We start from the raw sequence: 26972 nt of genomic DNA, 5'->3' as shown, positions 1-26972 counted from the left end.
ATATTATCGCGTACTTACCTTGTTTCGATCCAAAAACCCCATATAGCATGTATCACTGAGTGTCAAGACACAGTTGTGAATGCCCATAGCTGCATTTTTGGGGGATTTTATGGGTGAAACCTGGCAATATAACAAGGTTCGCGATGCAGAAATCACAGACATCAAAGAGTGGTCGAGATATTTTTTTTTTCATATATTTACCCCTTTAAACATTTTTTTAAATTTTTTCTTTGTTTGGATCGATTATTTATCATCTAACATATCGGAGAAAATGTGACAGTAACAATAAATAAATAAATAAATGATAGTTATAAGGTAGATTTCCGGGACTTTTTTACAGACACCATTTTTTTCATTGTGACGTCATTTGTGTCAAAGTTTAAAATATGCAAGTGAATAATTTTTTAAAGCCTTTTTTTTTTTTTTTTAAACGAAATATTAGACATCAATTAATGATTCTAAGCTAAAAATGACAGACATTTTGAATGATAAATATAATTAGTTACCTCAGTTTTATGGCTGTGTTAAAACAAAAGCGGTTGCGCGATGTCTGTAAACAGGGGTTTTCAGGGTAAAACGGACAAATTAAAAATAGTTTGGGGGCTTAATGCGCCATGAATCTGTTATGGCAGCATATAGACATATTGTTGTATCAAACAGAATAGTTGTTTTGGCTTAAAATACAGCAGTTTCAGTTTCAGAGGCGTGTAAGAGCAGAAACTGCTTTTTCAGTCTTGTCTGTGTTTTCCGCCGTATGTAAATCTGATGTTGGTAGATTGTTTTCTTCTTGGGGATGAAATATATTTGTGGCAGCTTAGCATTTTTTTTTTTTTTTACATAGCGTTTTGACAGTTGCCGTCATATTTTCGGAATCAAAGCACCGTGTACCGGAACAGCATTCCGGCCCTGAATCTTATACCGGAACTGCGTTCTGGCTCTGAATCTTATACCGGAACTGCGTTCCTGACCGTTCTGGCCCACTTTCACCCCTGCTTACATCCTGTGTAACTCCTGGGGGCTAAGCCCCTCCTGTTCTTAAAACCTAGTGAAGCCCCTGGCACAACCCATATTTCGCTCAGGAAACTTGCCTATACCTCCAATACATTGGAACTGGGAGCATAAGCGAAGTTTAAGGGGGGGGGGGGGCAGGACCACTTGGTGGCCCAAAAAGTGTCATTGCATGTAATTGACTTTACAACAAAAATGAAGGAAATTTAAAAAAAAGATATTTTTCCAATGGGTAAAAATGATTTTTCCAACAGATCATGTGACTAGCACCTTAGATGGTCATTTGCTTTGCATATCATTCCCCCCCCCCCCCCCAAAAATGGGGAGGGCAATTTTATTTTTGTTGTAAAGGATTCTCTTTGATTGAAAATATTTTTTATTATTGAAGCAACTTTTTTGGGGATTGAATAATTTAGACACAAATGCCTAACGAATGATGGGAAACAAAAAAACGCTCATTTTCAACTTATTATTATAAAAATTCTTGAAAGTTAATTTTATTGTTTATTTTATTGCTGACACTGCATTTCAGGGTCATCAACATGTTGTGCCCCCCCCCCCCCCCCCCCCCCAAAAGTTAAACTCCACCTATGACTGGGAGGGCTGGCTTTGAAGTATTATGCTTCAATGTCATTGACAGCGACAGTCTTTGGCAGCATGACAGCCAGCCCCGCCCAGTGAAAATGGATTGGACGTCTATCGTCGTCAGTTATAGCTGCCAATGATTTAATTACATTTCGAAGTATGTAGATTTGAAATGGTTTTGAATAAGAGACTTAAAATAGTGTAAATATTTTTTTAAATTCTTTTTTACAGACGTATATTTTTTCTTCCCAGCGCCCCCCTCTCAATCAAAACTCCCCCCCAACCGCTACTACCACGCGGCGCAAACGCAGCCCGCCGCGCGTAGCGTGCGTCAGCCTTTGTGTATCCATCGTGGACCGACCGCGATGACGCGGTGAACAAAGGACGCGGCTGTGATGCGCCAAACGCGAGACGGTTCCACCTTAAATGCCGTCGCGTTCCACCTTAAGCGCACATTGTGGCCACCGAACGGGCTTCCGTAGCGCCCGTCCAGCCGGAGAGTCGCACTCCGCTTTGACACAGCAGCGCCACTTGAGGAACAACAAAATCCACACGCTCTTGGGCCGAACCCCGTCGAGATCATGTCCGGACCAAACAAGTACGGAGAGTGGATCCTGGAAACAATCGACTCTCTCCGCTCGCGGAAAGCGCGCCCGGATCTGGAGCGGATTTGTCGAATGGTCCGTAGACGACACGGGTCAGACCCAGACCGAACCCGGGTAGAACTGGAAAAACTGATTCAAGAACAGACTGTGCTTAAAGTTAGCTACAAGGGCTCCATCTCTTACCGGAATGCGGCTAAGGTTCAGAGGAAAAGCAGAAAGAAGATTGAAGACGTTATATACAACAACAGCAGCAACGGCGACAGCGCGCTCAGCTTCACCGATCAGGAGGACGACTCGGAGCCCAGCCCGTCTCGACTGCAAACGGCGGCCGGCAAGCAGCACGCTTCTCCGGGCAGCCCGAGGAGCGTCGCGAGTGCATCGCACGGAGATGCACTCGGGCGAGAAAAGCCGGCCGGGGATGACACCCGCAACCAAACTTACAAGCACACGGTTGCCCAGCAGTCGGAACTTCCCGGATGGCAGTCGGACCCGGGCGACCCGCTGGGACAGGGACAGGCTTCGGTCCGCAGCCTGTCCGAGAAGCGCCTCCAGGGGACCGCCGCTCCCGTCGCCGCCGCCACAAAAGGCCCCGTCAAGCCGCTCGGGCTCAAGGAGATTTTGGGCTATCTGAGCAACCAGGAGGAGCGTTTCTCCGAGGAAAAGCTGACGAGGGGCAAAGTCAAAGTGGTTATGGAAAGAGAGGTGGCCCGGGGCAGGCTGCGCAAGACCCGCTGCGGGAACATCACTCTTCCCCTCAGGGGGATGACGACAACGAAAGCGTCCGCCGGGAGTCTCACGCTGCAGCCCGCGATAAAGGTGGGCGACACTAACTTAATATTTGCAACACGTCCGGGCCCCGGCGCGGCGGATCGCTGTCTGCTGTTAAAATTCATGAAAGCTGGTCGACATCGTTCACATTACAACCACGCGCGCTCCACTTCTTCGATCTAATATACTCCGTATATATATTTTATTATCATGCTGCACAATGTTTATTATAGTGGAACGTGCGTGCGTGTGCAGATATCGGCTTCAAGCACAAAAGCTGCAGGTTACAGCTCAGGAGCGCCTCCCGAAAAAAACGCGCGCGCATGTTGTGAGCGCGTTTCTGCATGGCGCGTGCACGAGAGACTTCTTCCAAGTAGTGACGTTTCATTGGGCTCCCGGGAACTTCTCGTATTCGTAATTCGAATTAACCCACGTAGCGACACGACGCTGCTTCTGTAATTTACATAAACTAACAGGTCACTTTGCTGTTTTTTCCGCACCTCATCCGCCATTCCTGTATTTCTCCCCTAAGTTCCAATCATCATCGTCCGGTCCTTTGTATCGCCCTTGTTCTCCTCCTCCCTTTCTCCACTCCCACTGCGTGACGTGTGCACACGTTAATAAATTACACTGATTGGATTTGAACGTTGATTTTAAACATGAAAATAAACTGTGTTTCACGCATGTTGAAATATACTGAGGTAGCGCATGGGCTGATATTTGTGCCATTGGAAACAAACCAGAGGTGGAGTTTGACTTTTGTGTGTGGGTGGTCGGGGGGTGGGGTTGATGATGATGACCCCGAATAAATAAATTAATCTAACTTACAATGCACACTGCTTGCCAAGATGATGATGACCCCGAATAAATAAATCTACCTTACAATGCACACTGCTTGCCAACATTGCCAAAAGTATTGGCACCCATGCAATTCTGTCAGATAATGCTCAATATCTCCCCAAAAATGATTGCAATTACAAATGCTTTGTTATATCTTCATTTATTCTGCTTGCAATGAAAAAACACAAAAGAAAATGACACACAAAAAATTTTTTAATCATCTTTTCACACAAAACTCCTAAATGAGCCAGACAAAAGTGTTGGCACCCTTTGAAAAATCATGTGACACTTCTATAATTTGTGTAATTAACAGCGCCTGTTACTTATCTGTGGCACATAACAGGTGGTGGCAATAACTAAATCACACATGCTGCCAGTTAAAATGGATTAAAGTTGACTCAACCTCTGTCCGGTGTCCTTGTGTGTACCACATTGAGCATGGAGATAAGAGCAGTGTCATCAATAATGCCCCTTTCCCACTAAAACTAGTGGGTTAACACGCGTTTTTTCCAAGCTGATGCGACCCACTAGCAATTGGCATTTGGCACCTTTCCCACTGACAAAAAAAAGCCGTGTCTTTTTTTTTTTTCACCCGTCTAACTCCCCACCCCTCCTCAGCAGTGCGTAAGGTTACATGACGTCACCACGCAAAGACGTGCGTCGAAAAGTGCGACCGAATTCATTCAGTTCAAGGAAGTAAACAATGCAGAGCAACATGGAAGCCTCCTTTCCGTTTGTGTTCTCTGTTTTCATGCTTTTTACTGCCCTCAAAATGGTCGACATGCATCAAAGGAGCAACTCTGCTTGTGCTGAGGCAACGTAGGCGACGTGAATTTTGGTTTGATCAACGTATACGCATCGACGTAACTACGGTTGTGGGGTGTGTTAAATGGGAGGCGACTGGCACGTTGTTATGACCAATCACGTAAAAGCCTACGTCACCACGTAGATTAGGGTGTTGACTGTTGACCCGGGGTTTTGCTTTCACACTGCATGACGATCAGAGCCGAGGTGATTTTAACGCAGGTCGCTTGCCGGATTGATAGACACGGGTCGAGGCAGGTCGCTGCACCTTTCCCACTGCCACCAAAAGCCGATTGTTAGTGGGTTGACATGGTTTTTTTGGCCAGTGGAAAGGGGTATAAGTTTAAAGCCTATATGGCGCTGTGGCGAACCTCCCTAGATGTGGACGGAGAAGAAAATTCGACGAGAGATTTCAACGAAAGATTGTGCAGATGGCAGATACAGAACCTCAACTAACATCCAAAGAAGTTTAAGCTGTCCTGCAGTCTGTGGGTACAGCAGTGTCAACCTGTACTATCCGTCAGCGTCTGAATGAAAAGGGACTCTATGGTAGGATACCCAGGAAGACCCCAATTCTGACCCAGAGACATAAAAAATCCAGGGTGGAATTAGCCAAAACTTACCTGAGAAAGCCAAAAACGTTTTGGGAGAATGTTTTCGGGTCAGATAAGACAAAAGTAGAGCTGTTTGGGAAAAGGCATCAACATAGAGTTTAAAGGGAAAAAATGAGGCCTTCAAAGAAAAGAACATGTTCCCCACAGTCAAACATGGTGGAGGTTCCCTGATGTTTGGGGTTGCTTTGCTACATCTGGCACTGGACTGCTTGACGGTGTGCATGGCATTACGAAGTCTGAAGACTACCAACAAATTTTGTAGCATAATGTAGGGCCCAGTGTGAGAAAGCTGGGTCTCCCTCAGTGGGCATGGGTCTTCAAGCAGGACAATGACCCAAAACACACTTCAAAAAGCACTAGAAAATGGTTTGAGAGAAAGCACTGGAAACTTCTAAAGTGGCCAGACCTGAATCGCATAGAACACCAGTGGAAAGATCTTAAAATTGCACCCTTCAAATCTCAGAGACCTGGAGCAGTTGGCCAAAGAAGAATGGTCTAAAATTCCAGCAGAGCATTGTAAGAAACTCATTGATGGATACCGGAAGCGGTTGTTCGCAGTTATTTCGTCTAAAGGTTGTGCTGCCAAGTATTATGCCGAGGGTTCCAATACTTTTGTCGGGCCCATTTTTGGAGTTTTGTGTACAATGATAATTTTGTTGTTGTTTTTTCAGTCTCTTGTATAATAAATAAATCAATGAAGATATTACTACCAAAGCATTTGTAATTGTAATCATTTTCTGGGAGAAATCGAGCATTATTTGACAAAATTGCAGGGGTGCCAATACCTTTGGCCAGCAGTGTATATGGCAGAAAACACAGACTAGGCTGAAAAAAACAGTTTCTGCTCTTGCACCCCTCTTTAAAATAAACTGCTGTATTTTCAGCCAAAAGAACTGTTGTGTTTGATAGAACAATATGTCTATATGCTGCCATAGCAGTTTCATGGCGCATTAAGCCTCGAACTACTTTTAATTTGTCCATTTTACCCTGGAGCCCCTCTTTTACAGACACCGCGCAACCGCTTTTGTTTCAACCCAGCCATAAAAAGAAAGTAAGTACTTATATTTATTATTCGAAATGTATCATATTTAGCTTAGAACCATTAATTGATGTGTAATATTTAGTTAACAAAATTTACTTTATAAAATCAATCACTTGCTTTTAAACTTTTTAACAAATTACGTCACAATGAAAAAAAAAAGTGTTTGTATAGAGGTCACATCATAACAATCGCTTATTTTTTGTTGTTGTTGTTGTTACTGTCGATTTTTAAAAATATTTTAGATGATAATCATTCCAAAAAAAAAAAAAAAAACGTTTAAAAGGGTAAATATTTGAAAAAGAAAATCTCGACCACTTGATGTCTGCAATTTATGCATTGCGACCCTTGTTATATTACTGTGATTCACCCATAAAATCCCCCAAAAGTCCGGCTGTGGCCATTTGCAGCCGTGTCTTGACACTTGGTGAGACAGTCAGTCATTTTTGGATCAAAACAAGGGAAGTACGCGATAGTATCTCGTTAAAATCATGGTGTCTTTAATTATTCTCTCTCATGCTCTCACCTCAGGGGTTTAAAAAATAAATAAATGCCCTCCTGGTAATTTTCTTCCCCCAGAAAATTGAGATTTTAAGCTTTCCAATAATGTATCACACATGCATATAGGACAATTTTGAAATTTGGCCAAATTGGGGGCCCCAGAGCGGAACTTTAAGTCACTTGAGTGTTTTCCGCCACATATATGCACAGTATATTTACATCTTGACAGTGTTCGTGTTCAATCCTCGGTTCAAGCTCAGTTATGGTTGAAGGTTTTTTGAAAGCTTACGTTTAAAGAAATTCTAAATATCCATCTGGTCTCCTCAGGTGTAGTTTTTGCTAAGCAAAGCAAAGGACCATATCTAAGGTGCTCGTCACATGATCTGTTAAAAAAAAATAATTTTGACTGATTATGGAATACTTCCGCCATATACAGTGCCTTGCTAAAGTATTCGGCCCCCTTGAATCTTGTAACCTTTCGCCACATTTCAGGCTTCAAACATAAAGATATGAAATTTAATTTTTTTGTCAAGAATCAACAACAAGTGGGACACAATCGTGAAGTGGAACAACATTTATTGGATAATTTAAACTTTTTTAACTAATAAAAAACTGAAAAGTGGGGCGTGCAATATTATTCGGCCCCTTTACTTTCAGTGCAGCAAACTCACTCCAGAAGTTCAGTGAGGATCTCTGAATGATCCAATGTTGTCCTAAATGACCGATGATGATAAATAGAATCCAAATGTGTGTAATCAAGTCTCCGTATAAATGCACCTGCTCTGTGATAGTCTCAGGGTTCTGTTTAAAGTGCAGAGAGCATTATGAAAACCAAGGAACACACCAGGCAGGTCCGAGATACTGTTGTGGAGAAGTTTAAAGCCGGATCTGGATACAAAAAGATTTCCCAAGCTTTAAACATCTCAAGGAGCACTGTGCAAGCCATCATATTGAAATGGAAGGAGCATCAGACCACTGCAAATCTACCAAGACCCGGCCGTCCTTCCAAACTTTCTTCTCAAACAAGGAGAAAACTGATCAGAGATGCAGCCAAGAGGCCCATGATCATTCTGGATGAACTGCAGAGGTCTACAGCTGAGGTGGGAGAGTCTGTCCATAGGACAACAATCAGTCGTACACTGCACAAATCTGGCCTTTATGGAAGAGTGGCAAGAAGAAAGCCATTTCTCAAAGATATCCACAAAAAGTCTCGTTTAAAGTTTGCCACAAGCCACCTGGTAGGCACACCAAACATGTGGAAGAAGGTGCTCTGGTCAGATGAAACCAAAATTGAACTTTTTGGCCACAATGCAAAACGATATGTTTGGCGTAAAAGCAACACAGCTCATCACCCTGAACACACCATCCGCACTTTCAAACATGGTGGTGGCAGCATCATGGTTTGGGCCTGCTTTTCTTCAACAGAGACAGGGAAGATGGTTAAAATTGACGGGAAGATGGATGCAGCCAAATACAGGAACATTCTGGAAGAAAACCTGTTGGTATCTGCACAAGACCTGAGACTGGGACGGAGATTTATCTTCCAACAGGACAATGATCCAAAACATAAAGCCAAATCTACAATGGAATGGCTCAAAAATAAACGTATCCAGGTGTTAGAATGGCCAAGTCAAAGTCCAGACCTGAATCCAATGGAGAATCTGTGGAAAGAGCTGAAGACTGCTGTTCACAAACACTCTCCATCCAACCTCACTGAGCTCGAGCTGTTTTGCAAGGAAGAATGGGCAAGAATGTCAGTCTCTCGATGTGCAAAACTGATAGAAACATACCCCAAGCGACTTGCAGCTGTAATTGGAGCAAAAGGTGGCGCTACAAAGTATTAACGCAAGGGGGCCGAATAATATTGCACGCCCCACTTTTCAGTTTTTTATTTGTTAAAAAAGTTTAAATTATCCAATAAATTTTGTTCCACTTCACGATTGTGTCCCACTTGTTGTTGATTCTTGACAAAAAATTAAAATTTTATATCTTTATGTTTGAAGCCTGAAATGTGGCGAAAGGTTGCAAGGTTCAAGGGGGCCGAATACTTTTGCAAGGCACTGTATATGTATTCACTATTTTGCACTGTTATTTTACTGTATATAACCTGTTTTGACCATAGCATGCTGTCCCTGTGGAATTATCGAATATAAAACTATTCAGTCTTATTTATTTCCTGCTAAATGTTTATCCTAACAAGTTGAATAAATATTATCAAGCTTCAAAACTGTTCGTTGAGCATATTTGGTTGTCAATAGGACATCACTATTATAAATATTGACAAAATTTTTTTTTTTTTTTTTTTGTCTTTTTGGGCCCAAAATGTTGAAAATGTTAAGTATGACTAGAGGTGCATGGAGTGCTGCTGGGTGTACAAAGTGCTCTTCGGTGTGGGGATCAAAAAAGCTAATAATTCAAAAAACCGAGGCACTCAAGAAGTACAAAGATAAAAAGCCTTTATTCAGTCATGGCTTTGTACAAATGAAAAAAATGCCGACATGTTTCGGCCATGTCGGCCTTCATCAAGACAAACAGTGACTCTGCTCAGACCACCTCTAAAAACTAGTGGGCAATTGTAAGTTCAGCATAGCCAGGTGAACTCTCTTCACCTGATTGGGGTCAAAGGGCAGGTCAATTAGGAGCAGCAGAGAAAAAACATCCTAATAGCAGACCATCACAAGTAGGAGAAGGGGGAAAAATTACATACTACCAAGGACCTTTAAAGAGGACATCTAAAAAAAAAATTTTTTTTTTTAGGTGTTTCAACTTGAAATATCATCAAAGGCTATAAGGCAGAAAAACAACAACAATAATTGGGGTTGTTCCGATCATGTTTTTTTGCTCCCGATCCGATCCCGTTTTAGTTTGAGTATCTGCCGATCCCGATATTTCCCGATCCGATTGCTTTTTTTTGCTCCCGATTCAATTCCAATCATTCCCAATAATTTTTCCCGATCATATACATTTTGGCAATGCATTAAGAAAAAAAATGAATAAAACTCGGATGAATATATATACATTCAACATACAGTACATAAGTACTGTATCTGTTTATTATGACAATAAATCCTCAAGATGGCATTTACATTATTAACATTCTTTCTGTGAGAGGGATCCACGGATAGAAAGACTTGTGACTTTGTATATTGTGACTAAATATTGCCGTCTAGTGTATTTGTTGAGCTTTCAGTAAATGATACTGTGGCCATGCCCAAATGCATGATGGGTGGATGTAACACGCCTTTAACAACCACGACTGCGCGTAGTGCTACCAATTGATCTATCTTCTCTGCGTTGGGAAATAACATAGCGTGTTACGGAAAAGATCAATTGCTACCTTGCTTCCCCACATTGCTTCCCACGATATTTCTAATCGTAGGGAGAGGGATTGTAAGGCTTTAGCCAATTAAAAAAAGGCTCCTAAGGCTGCCGAAATTTACTCTACTCATTTTACACAGCCTTTTAGCTCTCTATACAGGTAAAAAGGCGTCATTACAGATTGTGCGCGACAATGCGTGAGTGGGTTGTGCAGCGCATGCATTAATTGCATGAAATATTTTAACGTGATATATTTTTTAAAAAATTAATTACCGACGTTATCAGGATAAATTTGATAACCCTATCTTAAGCCTAAACTAAAGACTCTGGATGAGTGTAACATATTATGTCTGTAACGTTAAATACAATTAGAAAACAAATAAATTAAATTAAAAAAAATATATATATATATATATATATAAAAAGGCATGTCCGATATTTTTTTGTCGATTCCGATACTTTGAAAATGACGTGATCGGACCCGATCGATCTAGAGATCTCTAACAATAATAATTCATTAATTTAAACTAGCTTTTCAAGATAGAAGATCTAACATATAATCAAGACTGACTATGTTCTCAAAGACCTCTTAAATGACTTTAACGTACATATTATTTTTTAAATAGCAAGAAGAGATAAGACACATTGAAAATTAAAAAAAAAAAAAAGAATTATTATTTTGATTTATTTGTTGAAAATGTTATTTGCTCAGTGAAGAAAACAACCATTTGGACATGAAGGGTATGGTGTCCTTAATTAGGGACCCAACCAGGCCATTGTGAACAATTCTTTCTTTGAAATATAGAGGCAATATCAAAGGCATGCAAAATCTGACAAAAATAGGCGCAGGGTTAACACAACATCCCATTTGAATTTCAACCTTCATTCACATTCATTTTACTTTGGTCAACATTAAAGTGGTTCTAAAGTTGTATTTTTTTAATAACTTTGGATACCACTCTACCAGGATCGCAGAATTTGCATCGAAAGTGTCCAGAATGTCATTTGTCAAGCTGCTTTGGTTGCATGGATACATGGATTTCTTCTTGATATGCAGCAAACTATGTCTAAATTTGAATACTCTCTGTTCTGATTTAAAGCAACACTCATAACATTTGTGATGATACGTTGAATGACAACTTGTTGAATGACACCTCTTTTATATCTTGAGGGGGTCTGTATTGCTTTCACCTGCACTAATTAACTTTGAGGAGGGTGGCAGGAACCCTGCCATCCAAAACAACTACAAATGTGCTGACTGCTTTACAGCATACGCCACTTCCCGCTTTCCCCATTCGTTATTAAGGCGCGATACGAATTCAACAAAGATGGCAGAGCAACAAAAGAGACAAAAAGTTTTGGCCGAAGAGGGAAAAAAATGGCTACTGCAGGATAAAATGATACTCAAGAATAAACATTGGCCCGGCTTTCGCTCGATGGCGTGACACTCCACCTCCCCTCAACTGATCTCATCCGCGCTGACGAGTCTGGTGGGGTTAGCCACACTAAGCCAGACGGTTGCTAACTGTCATATGCTATTGTTTAGCCACAACTGGATTCATTACCTTATTGCTATTTATCCTTCACACAGCCGCTGGAAACAAAAATGTCATTTAATCCATCTGCAGGCGACCATGAGATCTTGATTTCAAGACAATGTTCGGGTATGCTCTGGTCCTCATAGGAAACGCAGTCTTCCTTGAGGCAAATCACTACTGCTTTCGTCCACCGGCATCACTAAAATTGACCAAAACTGAAAAGTTAGCTAGTGTTGCTTTAAATTCAATGAACAATGAAACAAAGCTTCGCTATTTCACGATTTTATACACATTTAAATTTTTTTACTCCCTTCACACTCCCAAAATATCAATGTCTAAATTCACAGTTTCGCTTTAAAATGGGTTAATCTCGCAGCCCTAGTTTTATATTATCTTGTCTCTTAAATTACAATCCTGTCTGTGGATCTCACAGTGGTATGAAAAAGTATCTGAACCTTTTGGGATTTCTCACATTTCTGCATAAAATCACCATGAAATGTGATATGATCTTTGTTAAAATCACAAAGAGGTAAAAATAGTGTCTGCTTTAACTAAAACCACCCAAACATTTCTAGGTTTTCATATTTTAATGAGGATAGCATGCTAACAATCACAGACGGGGGGAAAATAAGTAAGTGAACCCTCTGCCTAAGGAGACTTAAATAGCAATTGAAACCAGTTTTTACCAAACAATTAAGTCAGGTGTGTGCCCTATCACTGATGAGTGTGTTAAAACTGCCCTGCCCACTACAAACACCTGGTAAGAATTGTCTTGATGAGAAGCATTGTCTGATGTGCATCATGGCTCGGTCAAACAAGCTAACTGAAGACCTGCGATCAAGGATTGTTGATTTTTATAAAGCTGGGAAATTATACAAAACCATCTCTAAAAGTCTGGATGTTCATCAATCGACAGTCAGAGAAGTTGTCTACAAATGGAGTTTGGCACTGTTGCTTCTCTCCCAAGGAGTGGCCGTCCACCAAAGACGATGCCAAGAGTTCCGCGCAGAATACTCAGAGAGGTAAAAAAGAACCCTAGAGTGTCTGCTAAAAACTTATAGAAATCATTGACACAGTCCAATATCTCTGTGCACACATGAACTATATGTAAAACTATGGCCAAGAATGGTGTTAATGGGAGGACTCAACGGGGGAAGCCACTGCTGTCTAAAACAAAACATTGTTGCTCGTTTAATCTTCAAAAAGGCACTTGGACACTCCACACAAGTTTTGGCAAAATATTTTGTGGACTGATGAAACCAAAGTTGTATTGTTTGGGAGTAACACACAACGTCATGTGCGGAGGAAAAATGGAACAGCTCACAAACATCAACACTTCATTCCCACCGTGAAGCATGGTGGAGGGAGCATCATGATTTGGGGGCTGTTTTGCTGCCTCAGGGCCTGAACAACTTGCAATCAATAATAGAAGAATGAATTCAAAATTTTAACAGGAGGTTTTGCAGGAAAACCTGAGGCCGTCTGTCAGACAGGTAAAGCTAAATAGAGGATGGATGCTGCAACAAGACAAGGATCCAAAACATAGTAAATCAACTTCAGAATGGTTTCAACTTTCAGAAGAACGAAATAGACATTCTGGAGTGGCCAAATCAAAGTCCATACATGAACCCCATTGAGATGCTGTGGCATGACCTAAGGACAGCGAGTCATGCTAGACATTTCAGGAATCTGAGTGAACTACAGCAGTTTTGTAGAGAAGAATGGGCCAAGATTAGTCCTGATCGATGTGCCAGACTGATCTGCAGCTACAGGAAGCGTCTGGTTGAAATTATTGCTGATGGTTCACTTACTTATTTTTCCCCCATCTGTCATTGTTTGCATACTATCCCCATTAAAATATGAAAACCTACAAATGTTTGGGTGGTTTTAGATAAAGCAGACAGTTTTTTCATCTGTGTGATTTTGACAAAGATCAGATCACATTTGATGGTGATTTTATGCAGAAATGTGAGAAAATCCAAAAGGTTCAGATACTTTTTCATACCACTGTATATGTTGTGCAAATTACACTTGATGTAGATTTTGTATTGGTTCCGTGAATTACCGTAATCTGAGTTTTTTTGGGCACTTTCTGGTCTTTTGAATCTCTCAAAACTCAACTTTCTTTGCTGTTACTGCACTTGCCGTCTTTCCAGGAGAGTGAGCCGATGGAGGAAGATGATGTGCAAGAGGACAGTGAAGAAGAGGAGAATCCCCGGAGTTCTAATGAAGAAGCTGGACTTTCCCTGATTGCCATGGCAACCACAGCAGCCCTGGTTGAGAAAGCCAGTGAAGAACGTGAGATCCAGAAACCATCGGAAAAGGAAAGCGTCTGTCGTCATCCAAATCATGACAAAGGTGCGCATTTTTCGTTGTTCAAAAATGCTTCTGATCATTTAATTTCCACTAATAGAGACATAATCTATAAAAAAAAAAATCCAGAAATCAAATTGTGTGATTTTAAAGTAATTTATTTGTAATTTGCTGGGGTTCACATGTATTTGTACCCCTGAGAAAAAAGGTGCTAATATTTAGTGCAGAAGCATTTGTTTGTAATTACAGAGGTCAGACGCTTTCTGTTGTTCTTCACCAGGTTTTCACATATGGAAACAGGGATTTTTGCCCATTCCTCCACACAAATCTTCTCTAGATGTCTCAGGTTTCAGGGCTGTCGTTGAGAAACACGAAGTTTCAGCTCCATCCAAAGATTTTCTATTGGATTGAGGTATGGAGACTGGCTAGGTCACTCCAGAACCTAGATATGCTTTATACGCAGCCTCTCCATGGTCAGCTTGGCTGTGTGCTTCGGATCATTGCCATGTTGGAAGATCAAGCCACTACTCATCTTCAAGTCTCTGACTGAGGGAAGGAGGTTGTGGCTTAAAATCTGACAATACATTTCACCATTCATCCTCTGCTTTATAAAGTAGAGTCATCCAGTCCCTTTTGCAGAAAAGCAGCCCCAAAGCATGAAGTTTCCACACCCATACTTCACAGTGGGGATGGTGTTGTTGAGATTGTTCTCATCCTTCTTTTTCCTCCACACGACGAGTAAAGTTTGCACCAAAAAGTTGTACTTTGGTGTCATCTAACTGTGACTTTCTCCCATGACCCCTCTGCATCATTCAGATGGTCCCTGGCAAACTTCAGACTGCATGAATGCATGATTTTAAACCATTGCACGAAGTGTTCTACTGAAAGTAGCCTTTGAAACTGTGCATCCAGCTCTCTTCAGGTCATTGACCAGCTCCTGCCGTGTAGTTATAGACCCTACCCACCGACGTCACAAAATCACGTGATCGCTGTATTGTTCCGCCCACTTGTCCGTCATTTTGTGTCTGTATTATCAATGGTCTCAATTGATCGAGCAATTTATAATGCATTTCATGGGCGTCCCGGTACTTTCGGATGCCGTAAACTCACTTGATGCGTTGCATAAAAGGTGTTATGTGGAAAAGCTTCAGTTTATCCATTCGCCAGATCCATATTTGATGCCTAAATCGATGTTTTTCGACCCGGTCTTCGCCGTATTTGCCTAACATCTGCTAGCTACCCTGATATTTACAATTATTTTGTCCACACAAAATCAGCCTATTCTCACGAAAGTTTGAAAAACTTTAAGAGCTTGGAGGCTTATAAATACTTCGTTGCTGGTTAGGTGAAACAGGTCCTCGTCCACGAAAATTCGGCAGGAATCTATCTTGTGCTTGGAAAGGTGAGTTACGAAATTTTCAATTCAAAATCTTTTGTTCTTGCTAACATCCACTGTCAAGTTTAATGTATTTCATGTCATTTGTCAATGGAGCTAGGGCTTTTAATGTTTATATGGTTTAGCGATAGCACTCTCACTACATACATACGTGTATGTTGTCGGCGATTAGCCTAGCAATGATCTCAATTGTGGTTGTCAGCCCAAAACCCTCTAAATATATATTAAATGCATCTTACCAGATATAAAATGACTACTACATAATCTGTGGTAATCGTTTGGAGCCCAGTTTTCTCGTCGAATTGCAGCAGCCCATCTCGCTCTCTCCTCTCCGGGTCTCTCGGAATCCGGTAGAACTTCAAGTGTCTCCGTCTATCTTCTTTGTTATTGCAACCGACCGCCACACACGCCTTCACCATTTTGATTATTAATGTTAACGAGCAGAAAAACACGCCGTAAATAGGAGGAATGTACGTAGCCGTAACAGGTAAACACGATGTGTTGACGGACAATTGGGCGGCACCAGTCAGGAGGGCGGAGTTGTGACGTCACGTGGGTAGGGTCTATAGGCTGAGCCCTCACTTTTCTTATCATTAGTGATGCCCAGCGAGCAGAGATTTTAAATGCAGCCCCAGTCCGAGGTAGATTATTAGTCATGTTTAGCCTTTTCCATTTTCTAACAATTTCTGCAACTGTTGATTTATTCTCACCAAGCTGCTTTCCAATTGTCCCACAGCCTTTTTCCAGCTTTGTGGAGCTCAGCAACTTTTTTCTCTGGTGTCTTTCCAAAGCTCTCTGGTCTTGCCTGTAGTAGTAGGTGGTTTATGTCTGTCTGTGGGGTGCACAAGTGACAATAGAGAGCTCAAACGGGTGGTGGGTGGGTGGTTACTCATGGGTAAAGGGACTTTTTTTTTTTTTTTTTTAAAGTAGACTGACAACTCTTTGAGTGTCATAATTATTGCTGATTCTCAGGGGTGCAAATACTTATGAAACTCAGTAAATTACAAATGAATTATTTAAATTATTTAAAAAATTATACAATATATATATACATTTTTTTTAGATTATGTCTCTATAAGTCAGGCCCGGCCGGCCCAGGCCATTTGGGGGCCCTAAGCAAGATAATGCCAAGGGGCCCATATTTTTGGCCTACCATTTCGTCACAGTGTACTGTGAAACCCATACATGCAATCCAACCTATATGTCCATATTTTGTATATTAATTAGGGCTGTCAAACAATTAAAATTTTTAATCGAGTTAATTACAGCTTAAAAATGAATTAAACTTAATTAATCGCAATTAATCGCAATTCAAACCATCTATAAAATATGCCATATTTTTCTGGAAATTATTGTTGGAATGGAAAGATAAGACACAAGATGGATATATACATTCAACATACGGTACATAAGGACTGTATTTGTTTATTATAACAATAAATCAACAAGTTGGCATTAACATTATTAACATTCTGTTAAAGCGATCCATGAAAGACTTGTAGTTCTTAAAAGAAAAATGTTAGTACAAGTTATAGAAATTTTATATTAAAACCCCTCTTAATGTTTTCGTTTTAATAAAATTTGTAAAATTTTCAATCAAAAAATAAAACTAGTAGCCCGCCATTGTTGATGTCAATAATTACTTACACAATGCTCATGGGTGCTGACGCCTATAAAATCAGTCGCACCCAAGCGCCAGCAGAGGGCGGCAAAAAAATTAACAAGTGAGCGTGTCACTGTACTGTCATTTAAATCTGTCTGAGCGGGGCATCTGCGTTAATTGCCTCAAATATTTTAACGTGATTAATTAAAAAACATTAATTAACGCTCGTTAACGCGATAATTTTGACAGCCCTGATATTAATCAGATTTTGTTGCACTGCATTCTTCAAACTTCTCACCCCAAATGATTGTCAGTACTTACAGTAGATAACGCCAAATCTTTTTCTAAAAGAGGAAAGAAGTTAAGGAAGAACTTTTATTTTTTTAAGCTTGTAATCAAGTATCAAAACTCACAAAAGTCAAATAAAGCAAACTGTAGTTAAAAAAAAATAGAATGTGAATTAAACAATTCCCAGATTGTCCCTTATCTGGGCCCACTAGTGGTCAGGGGCCCTAAGCAGCTGCATAGTCTGCGTATAGGCTGGGCCGGCCCTGCTATAAGTGGAAATAAATCTACGATTGAAATTTCAGACCTGTCTCTATTTCGTTGGTTGGTGAACTTGCAAAATCACAAGGGGTGCAAATACTCCTGCTCCTTACTGTATATGCATAAGGGGCAAATTGTTATTAATGACTCCCCCTTAAATGTGCAGATGCCTCTTCAGTTACGAATCCCCGCAGTATGACTGGGTGTTCCCCTCCTTTGGATGCTCCTGCGTCGATGTGCATTACAGCATTTGTGCAAGAAAGACCTGCTACACCCAATCAGCTGCCTATGGACATCCAGGTAAACTGCTTCAGGACTGTCAAATCTAGGGCACATCAAGGTTCTGAAGTATTGTTTAATGTTATGAAGTAAAATCAAAGCAGCTACAACAGTAGGAATTTTGTTGAGCTGTTTCTTTAGTTTCATTGTTGTAGTCAGTGACTATATACCAAAGTTACTGTGTTGTTAATAAAAAACAGCTAATTTTACAGCAGATCTGGTTCTCCTACCACCGTCATTGGCAGCCAATGAGTGTGGGTCTTTATATAAAATGAACATGACTTGATGACAATCTGCAGTTAGGTTTTGTTAGCCAGACACAAAGCCGAGCACATGATTTTGCAGGCCCTATTTGGCTCCAAGGCCTTAAGTTTGACACACATGGGCTAGGCACTTCCTTCATGTTAACCTTGATACTATCACTTTCATTTTGGTACTTGGTTCTGTCCACAGTTGAGTAAACCAATTTCCCTAACTACTACAAGTCAATGTTTCTTTTCATCAACGATGACTGTAACGAAAATATTTCATCAACGAACAATTTTTTTTAATGACGGATAACGAGACGACAACGATCTAAAAACCTTGTTTTGGGAGACAAAAACATAACAAGTCTAATGCCGGTTTTTGTCTGATGAGACGAGACTGAGATGAAATAGCACATTAGTTTCTGTAACATGTTCACAATGTGTGACATTTTACGTGTAGTTAGCCTTAAAGATGTCGGGTCCGATCACGTCATTTTCAAAGTATCGGAATCGGCAAAAAAATATCGGACATGCCTTTTTTTAATATATATATTTTTTAATTAAATCGTTTTCTAATTGTATTTAACGTTACAGACAAAATGTCTTACACTCATCCAGAGTCTTTAGTTTTGGCTTAAAGTAGGGCTATCAAATTTATCGCGTTAACGGCAGTAATTAATTTTTGTTAAATTAATCACGTTTAACGCAATTAACGCAAGAGCTGCACGACCCACTCACGCATTGTCACGTTCAATCTATAAAGGCGCTGTTTTACCCGTATTAGAGCTAAAAGGCAGCATAAAATGAGTAGAGTGAATTTTGGCAGTCTTTGGAGCCTTTTTTTAAGTGGCTAAAGCCTTACAATCCCTCTCTCAACAATCAGAAATATCGTGAGAAGCAATGTGGGGAAGAAAGGAAGTAATTGATCTTTTTCTTAACACCCTATGTTATTTCCCAACGCAGAGAAGATATATCAATTGGTGCCACTACGCACAGTCATGGTTGCACTTCCCATCATGCATTTGGGCAGAAGTTAAATGGCTACAGTATCATTTACTGAAAGCTCAACAAATACACTAGATGGCAATATTTAGTCACAATATACAAAGTCACATTTATCCTTTAAGAATTACAAGTCTTGGATCCCTCTCACAGAAAGAATGTTAATAATGTAAATGCCATCTTGAGGATTTATTGTCATAATAAACAAATACAGTACTTATGTACTGTATGTTGAATGTATATATTCGTCCGAGTTTTATTCATTTTTTTCTTAATGCATTGCCAAAATGTATATGATTGGGAAAAATTATCGGGAATGATTGGAATTGAATCGGGAGCAAAAAAAAAAAGCAATCGGATCGGGAAATATCGGGATCGGCGGATACTCAAACTAAAACGATCGGATCGGGAGCAAAAAAACATGATCGGAATAACCCTAGCCTGAATCTAGTCATGTCTTGTTGTGTCACTCATGTGAAGTGCTTCTCTCCAGTGTTTTGAGACGCACATGGTAAGATTTGTCCTCATATCTTGGCAAAAGAAATATGCAATGTTGCTTTAGCCTTGAAAGAACTGTGCTGAGTGATCATAACACACTAAATGTAGCTCGTAGCATTAGCATTGCATTTACATTAGGCTAATGCTAAAGGCGAGCATCCTCTTAAACTCTGGACAACTTTTTTTTTTTTTTTTTTACACACAGTTCGTGCTGCCCAGGTGGGTATAATTAATTGAAAATAATTTACCGTTTCCCAGCTGAGTGTGTATTATAACCAATTTGGCGTTGTCTGTCAATATTCATTTGAAACAGTTGGAACCCCTTATCTTTTTTCTGTTTTTATTTTTTAATTTTTACAAATGAAAACATTTTTAGCAAACGTCGACTAAAACTAGACGAAATTAGTCTTGAGCTTTCATCAACAAAAACAAGACGAAGACAAACACATTTTGGGATGACTAAAAATGACTGACTAATAGGTATTATCGTCCAAAAGACTAAGACGAAAATTAAAAGGGCTGCCAAAAACAACACTGCTTCTAGTACTGCAAAAATTATTTAATTTTTTTCATCAATACTTCCATAAGTTTATATGGCGGAAAATACTCAGGTGACTTGAAATTCCGCTCTGAGACCCCCAATTTGGCAAAATTTTAAAATTGTCCTATATGCTTATGTCATACATCATTGGAAAGCTTAAAATCTTTATTTTCTGGCGGAAGAATTTATTTTTGTTTAAAAGTTTGAAATATGCAAGTGAATACTTTTTTTAAGTCTTTTTTTTTTTTTTTTAACTAAATATTAGACATCAATTAATGATTCTAAGCTGAAAATAATAGACATTTCAAATAATAAATATAATTACTTCTTTTTGTGACTGTATTGATGCAAAAGCGTTTGCCCAGTGTCTGTAAACGCGGGTCTCCAGGGTAAAACAGACTAATTTAAAAAAGTTCGGGGGCATGATGCGCCATGAAACTGCTATGGCAGCATATAGACATATTGTTCTATCAAACACAACAGTTCTTTGGGCTTAAAATACAACAGTTTATTTTAAAGAGGGGTGCAAAAAGCAGAAACTGCTTTTTCAGCCTTGTGTGCATTTTCCGCCATATACATTTTGTTCGATTTTTAACTGGATGTTGCTGTGGAATGTTAAAAGTTAAAACTAAAAAAGAATATCTCTTTGTATGCAGAGTCAGATCCAGCACACCCAGTCAAGCTTTATCGGTAAGTTCCTCTCTTCTCAGGGATGTGTGCATAGTACACAGTGATGTTAGCAACAAGAGCAGGGAATAAAATCCTTTTCTTGGAGCAGATGTTGAATGTAAAACTGAAGTAGGCGTGTCCTCCTGTTTGCTCACGCCCACGGCCTCCCCGAGAGAAACTGCCCTGCCTGAAGAACAAGGGACGAATGGTGAAGTCAATAACGGAGAGTGAGCACAGATATTTTTTTTAAGCATTCATTAGTCTTTTTTTCATGGTTGGAACCAGAGGTTGCGCTAGACATTTTCGTTGTCTGTCATTTTGACTGACAGGGTCATAAAAATCCGGTCATAATCTATTTTTACCTGTCACTTAAATTTTTAAAATGATAATGATGACATATTCAATAGTATTTAGTTTTCATTCATTTTTAATTAATATTTTAACGCTTGCTTGGCGGCGAAAAATTAGACACGGAAGTCGTGGTATTTTTCTCCCCCTTTTTACTCTGCTTACCGCCAACAACACCAACAAAACAACAACTCCACCCCCAAAGAAAAAGAGGCAACTATATAGACACCAATCACCAACGTCACTCAATGATCTTAATTGTGGTTGTCAGCCCAAAATCTTCTAAATATATATTAAATGCATCTTACCAGATATAAAATGACTACTACATAGTCTGTGGTGATCGTTTGGTGACCAGATTTCTTGTCGAATTACAGCAGTCCATCTCCCTCTCCTCTTCGGGTCTCTCGGAATACGGTAGAACTTCAAGTCTCTCCGTCTATCTTCTCTGTTACTGCAACCAACAGCCACACACGCCTTCACCATTTCGATTATTAATGTTAAAGAGCAGAAAAACACGCCGTAATAGGAGGCATATACGTAGCGGTAATGTGTAAACACGACGAGCTGACACACAATATGGCGGCTCCAGTCAGGGGGGCAGAGTTGTGACGTCTAGTCCACCAATTGGATGACGCGCTGGCACACCAGGTGCACCAATAAGAACCTCGCGTTGATGTGTCAATCACGGTGCCGCCGCCAGACCCCGGTGACGCTACAATATTCTGACAGAATAGCCCACGACGTCATGCATTAAGAGAGACAATAGCTAATTAATATGCTCACTCGCCACCCTGTGGTCTGGGGTGTGAATTGCAACCTGTCAAAATGACGGACGGACTTCAGTTTTTTCCGTCACCGTTTTTAAAAAAACGGTCAACGACGGAAAATATTCGGTTAACGCGACCCCTGGTTGGAACACACTACTGCACCTTAAAACATGTTTTGTTTTCTCCTTGAGATAACTATTGTTGAGATTTGGTCTAAACTAGGGCTGACAAACGATTAAAGTTTTTTTTCAACAAAAAGTTGGGCTGCTTTAAGACAACACAAATAAAATGATAATCAAAACTGGTGTGAAGAAACTAAACCTCGGTTCTACAGTAGGACTGTCAAACGATTAAAATTTGAAATCGAGTTAATCACAGGTTAAAGATTAATTAATCGCAATTCAAACCATCTATAAAATATGCCATATTTTCCTGTAAATTATTGTTGGAATGGAAAGATAAGACACAAGACGGATATATACATTCAACATACTGTATATAAGTACTGTATTTGTTTATTACAACAATAAATCAACAAGATGGCATTAACATTACTAACATTCTGTTAAAGTGATACATGGATAGAATGACTTGTAGTTCTTAAAAGATAAATGTTAGTACAAGTTGTAGAAATTTTATATTAAAACTAGGGGTGTCAAACGATTAAACTTTTTAATCGAGTTAATTAGAGCTTAAAAATTAATCGTAATGAATCTCAATTAATCACAACTCAAACCATCGATAAAATATGCCATATTTTTCTGTAAATTATTGTTGGAATGGAAAGATAAGACACAAGATGGATATATATACACTCAACATACAGTACATAAGTACTGTATTTCTTTATTATAACAATAAATCAACAAGATGGCATTACCATTATTAACATTCTGTTAAAGCGATCCATGGATAGAAAGAATTGTAGTTCTTAAAAGATAAATGTTAGTACAAGTTATAGAAATTTTATATTAAAACCCCTCTTCATGTTTACGTTTTAATAAAATTTCTAAAATTTTCAATCAAAAAATAAACAAAATTCCAAAAAACACAACAAGTACACCTTTCACTGTGCTGTTATTTTAATCTGTTTGAGCGGGGCATTTGTGCATTAATTACGTCAAATATTTTAACGGGATTAATTTAAAAAATTAATTACCGCTCGTTAACGCGATAATTTTGACAGCCCTAATTAAAACCCCTCTTAATGTTTTCGTTTTAATACAATTTGTAAAATTTTCAAACAAAAAATTAAATAGTAGCTCGCTATTGTTGATGTCAATAATTACACAATGCTCATAGTGCTGAAACCCATAAAATCAGTCGCACCCAAACGCCAGCAGAGGGCGACAAAACACAAGTAACAAATGGACATGACACTGTGCTGTCATTTTGATCTGTTTGAGAGGGGCATGTACGTTAAATGCATCAAATATTTTAACGTAATTAATTAAAAAGATTAATTACTGCCTGTTAACGCGATAATTTTGACAGCCCTAGTCTAAACAAATAAAAGTTGATTTGATTTTATATGACTTAGAACACATCCATAACTGAACAGTATGTACATGCAGGTGACAATGTTTTTTTTCAAGGTAACCTATTGTGGTTCCTCGGTTTTATTATTATTATTTTTTTAATTCTTTCTTCCGCAGCCCTTTGAGCTCAATTTGACCCACTTAGAATGCTTCAAAATGCATCAAAATCGGCAGGCAGGTCGACAGGTGCAATCTTTGATACGGTGTAAAGACAAATTCCAAATACACTATGTAGCGCCCCTTAGCACTCATTCTTTGTCACGCCGACGCTTTGAGCCCTACTTTGACCCCCTCAGAATGCTTAAAAACTCACCAAACTCAAACTCAGCCAGGTGAATACTGGTGAAAACTTTAATGAAATGTAAAAAAAGAAAAAAATCTCAAAATATGCGTAAATGTGTGTAGTGCCCCCTAGGAACAAAACCAACATTTTCGTGAAAGAAGAGGTAACAATGCAAAGGTTAAAACTTAAAACTCATCAATACTACAGTGGGGAGAACAAGTATTTGATACACTGCCGATTTTGCTGGTTTTCCCACTTGCAAAGCATATAGAGGTCTGTAATTTGTATCATAAGTTCTCTTCAACTGTGAGGGACGGAATCTAATCCAAAAAAACAGAAAATCACGTTGTATGCATTTTTAAATAATAAATTTGCATTTAATTGCATGAAATACATATTTGATACATCACAAAAATCGAACTTAATATTTGGTACAGAAACATTTGTTTGCTATTACAGATACCAAACGTTTCCTGTAGTCCTTGACAAGGTTTGCACACACTGCAGCAGGGATTTTGGCTCACTCCTCCATGCAGATCTTCTCCAGAGCCTTCAGGTTTCGGGGCTGCTGCGGGGCAACACGGACTTTAAGCTCCCTCCATAGATTTTCTATCGGGTTCAGATCTGGTGACTGCTAGGCCACTCCAGGACCTTAAGATGCTTCTTACGGAGCCACACTTTAGTCGCCTTGGCTGTGTGCTTTGGGTCGTTGTCATGCCGGAAGACCCAGCCACGACCCATCTTCAGGGCTCTCACTGAAGGAAGGAGGTTGTCAGCCAAGATCTGGCGATACATAGCCCCACCCATCCTCCCCTCAATACGGTGCAGTCGTCCTGTACCCTTGGCAGAGAAGCAGCCCCAAAAATGATGTTTCCTCCTCCATGTTTCACGGTTGAGATGGTGTTCTTGGGGTTGTACTCATCCTTCTTTTTCCTCCAAACACGACGAGCCGAGTTTAGACCAAAAAGTTCAATTTTGGTCTCATCTGACCACATGACCTTCTCCCATTGCTCCTCTGGATCATCCAGATGGTCAGTTGCAAACTTCAGACATGTCTGGACATGCACTGGCTTCAGCAACGGGACCTTGCGTGCGCTGTAGGATTTTAATCCATGACGGCTTAATGTGTTTCCGATGGTTTTCTTTGAGACTGTGTTTCCAGCTCTCTTCAGGTCATTGACCAGGTCCTGCGGTGTAGTTCTGGGCTGATCCCTCACCTTCCTCATGATGAGTGATGCCCTATGAGTTGAGATCTTGCATGAAGCCCCAGAACGAGGCAGATTGACCGTCAATTTGAACTTCTTCCATTTTCTAATAATCGCTCCAACAGTTGTTACCTTCTCACCAAGCTGCTTGCTTATTTTCCTGTAGCCCATCCCAGCCTTGTGCAGTTCTATTATTTTATCCCTGATGTCCTTACACAGTCTTTGGTCTTGGCCATTGTGGAGAGGTTGGAGTTTGTTTGTTTGAGCATGTGAACAGGTGTCTTTTCTGCAGGTAACAAGTTCAAACAGGTCCAGTTACATCCGGTAATGAGTGGAGAACAGGAGGGGTTCTTAAAAAAGAACTAAGAGCCGAAATATTTACTAGTGGTAATGTATCAAATACTTATTTCATGCAGTTAAATACAAATTTATTATTTAAAAATTATACAATGTGATTTTCTGGATTTTTGTATTAGATTCCGTCCCTCACAGTTGAAGAGAACTTATGATACAAATTACAGACCTCTACATGGCTTGCAAGTGGGAAACCCAGCAAAATCGGCAGTTTATCAAATACTTGTTCTCCCCACTGTATATTAGAATGGGATACCATACGCGGTACCCAGACTGCTGTCAGTACTACATCCATTTTTCTTTGGGTGGGCAGAGCGTGTCCGTTTGAACCACTCTGACTCATTTTCCCCCCCCCATTTTAAGGTGCATAAAGATTGAAGGAGTCAAGGGAAGCCCAATGGACTGGACCGTGTCTGATGTGGTCTCCTATTTTACCACAGCTGGTTTTCCTGAGCAGGCCACTGCCTTTGGAGCACAGGTGAGGAGCCGCCTTCATTCTTACCAACAGAGGGCGCCAGAAGCGCATTTATTCACTCTACTGTACTTGGATTTGCTCAATAGGAAATCGATGGAAAGTCTCTGCTCCTCATGCAGCGCAATGACGTTTTGACTGGCCTGTCAATCAGGCTCGGCCCTGCTCTCAAAATCTACGAGCGCCACGTGAAGGTTTTGCAAAAGACGCACTTTGACGACGTCGACTCCACATGAACCACCAGAATGTAACGGAATATTTTTGAAAAAGGCATGCGTGGAACAATTGCACTCAAACACACACATAAATACATTGAGCTACACACTTAAAGGTTATTCTAGAATTGGAGAACATTAAAAAATACAAAAGCTTATCAAGCAAATCTAAAAAATAATACTAACAATTAAAAAATTTAAAAAATAAAAACCTAAGAGAAAAGAAGCCATGAAAATAGTTTAAAAAAAAAAAAAAATAAATAAATAAATAATAAAAGTTTGAATGTCTTCCATTTCTGGAATGATATTTAAATTCCGGGGGGGGGGGTGTATTTTGTTTAAATTATTATTATATTAATCAATTTCTGCACAATCTACGTCATGTCATTTAATGACCGACAAAAAAAAAAAAAGTCAAACTTATTTTGCTTATGTGTGGATACAGTTTACCCATATTTCTATTTGTTTTCTATACAGCTTGTCCATGCTAGGGTTCTAGTGAACTAGTCGCCAGTCAAGTGTACCTATCATTGTGATTGGTTTCGAAGGAGAAATAGACGCTATGCATCCACTCCAAAATCTGGAGGTAGCCTCGACAAAATCACAACAGCATATAACAATCCCCTCAAGCAAATTATTGGTTAAAGCTATAATACACTTAAAAATAAACACCAACTCAAAAAAGAGCAGATAATTTTACAATATGTAAAGATATAGGGACAAGAATTTACAAAAAAAAAAAAAAAAATACAAGCAATTGTGTACTAGATTGGCACAGGTTCAAGTAAATCGACTGTTCTCATATACAAGCAGATCTTAAACAAAATATACTTGCATCAAACATTCCAGCTTCTACAGTTTGACAGCACTTAGTAAATGCCTATTTTGTTATTCAATTGTATTTATGTGGTTTCATTTGATGAATATTGTCTTCTAAATAACTACCTCTTTCCTTTTTCTAATTTCCCCTCCATCTTTCTCTTCAGAGTCCAAGAGCACGTTTTCAATTCATGTCGATGTTTTTCATGATACCTAGACAAAAAAAATGTTCAAAATCATTCCATGGTGTCCT

The 26972-nt window shown here is 39.7% G+C and overlaps 1 protein-coding gene across 1 annotated transcript; it reads left to right on the top strand.

The window, feature by feature from the left end:
- Positions 1–1720: 1720 nt before the first annotated feature.
- On the top strand, positions 1721–26972 carry samd1b (sterile alpha motif domain containing 1b). Its single transcript, XM_057842606.1, has 7 exons — positions 1721–3014; positions 13777–13978; positions 17645–17778; positions 20703–20736; positions 20825–20942; positions 25577–25691; positions 25775–26972. Exons 1-7 carry the CDS (start codon positions 2175–2177, stop codon positions 25919–25921), a joined length of 1590 nt encoding a protein of 529 aa, XP_057698589.1. The 5' UTR covers positions 1721–2174; the 3' UTR covers positions 25922–26972.

The sequence above is a fragment of the Corythoichthys intestinalis genome, chromosome 8 (assembly GCF_030265065.1).
Source record: "Corythoichthys intestinalis isolate RoL2023-P3 chromosome 8, ASM3026506v1, whole genome shotgun sequence".
NCBI lineage: Eukaryota > Metazoa > Chordata > Actinopteri > Syngnathiformes > Syngnathidae > Corythoichthys > Corythoichthys intestinalis.
The sequence above is the reverse complement of the archived record's forward strand: the minus strand, read 5'-3'. Positions and strand labels throughout refer to the sequence as shown.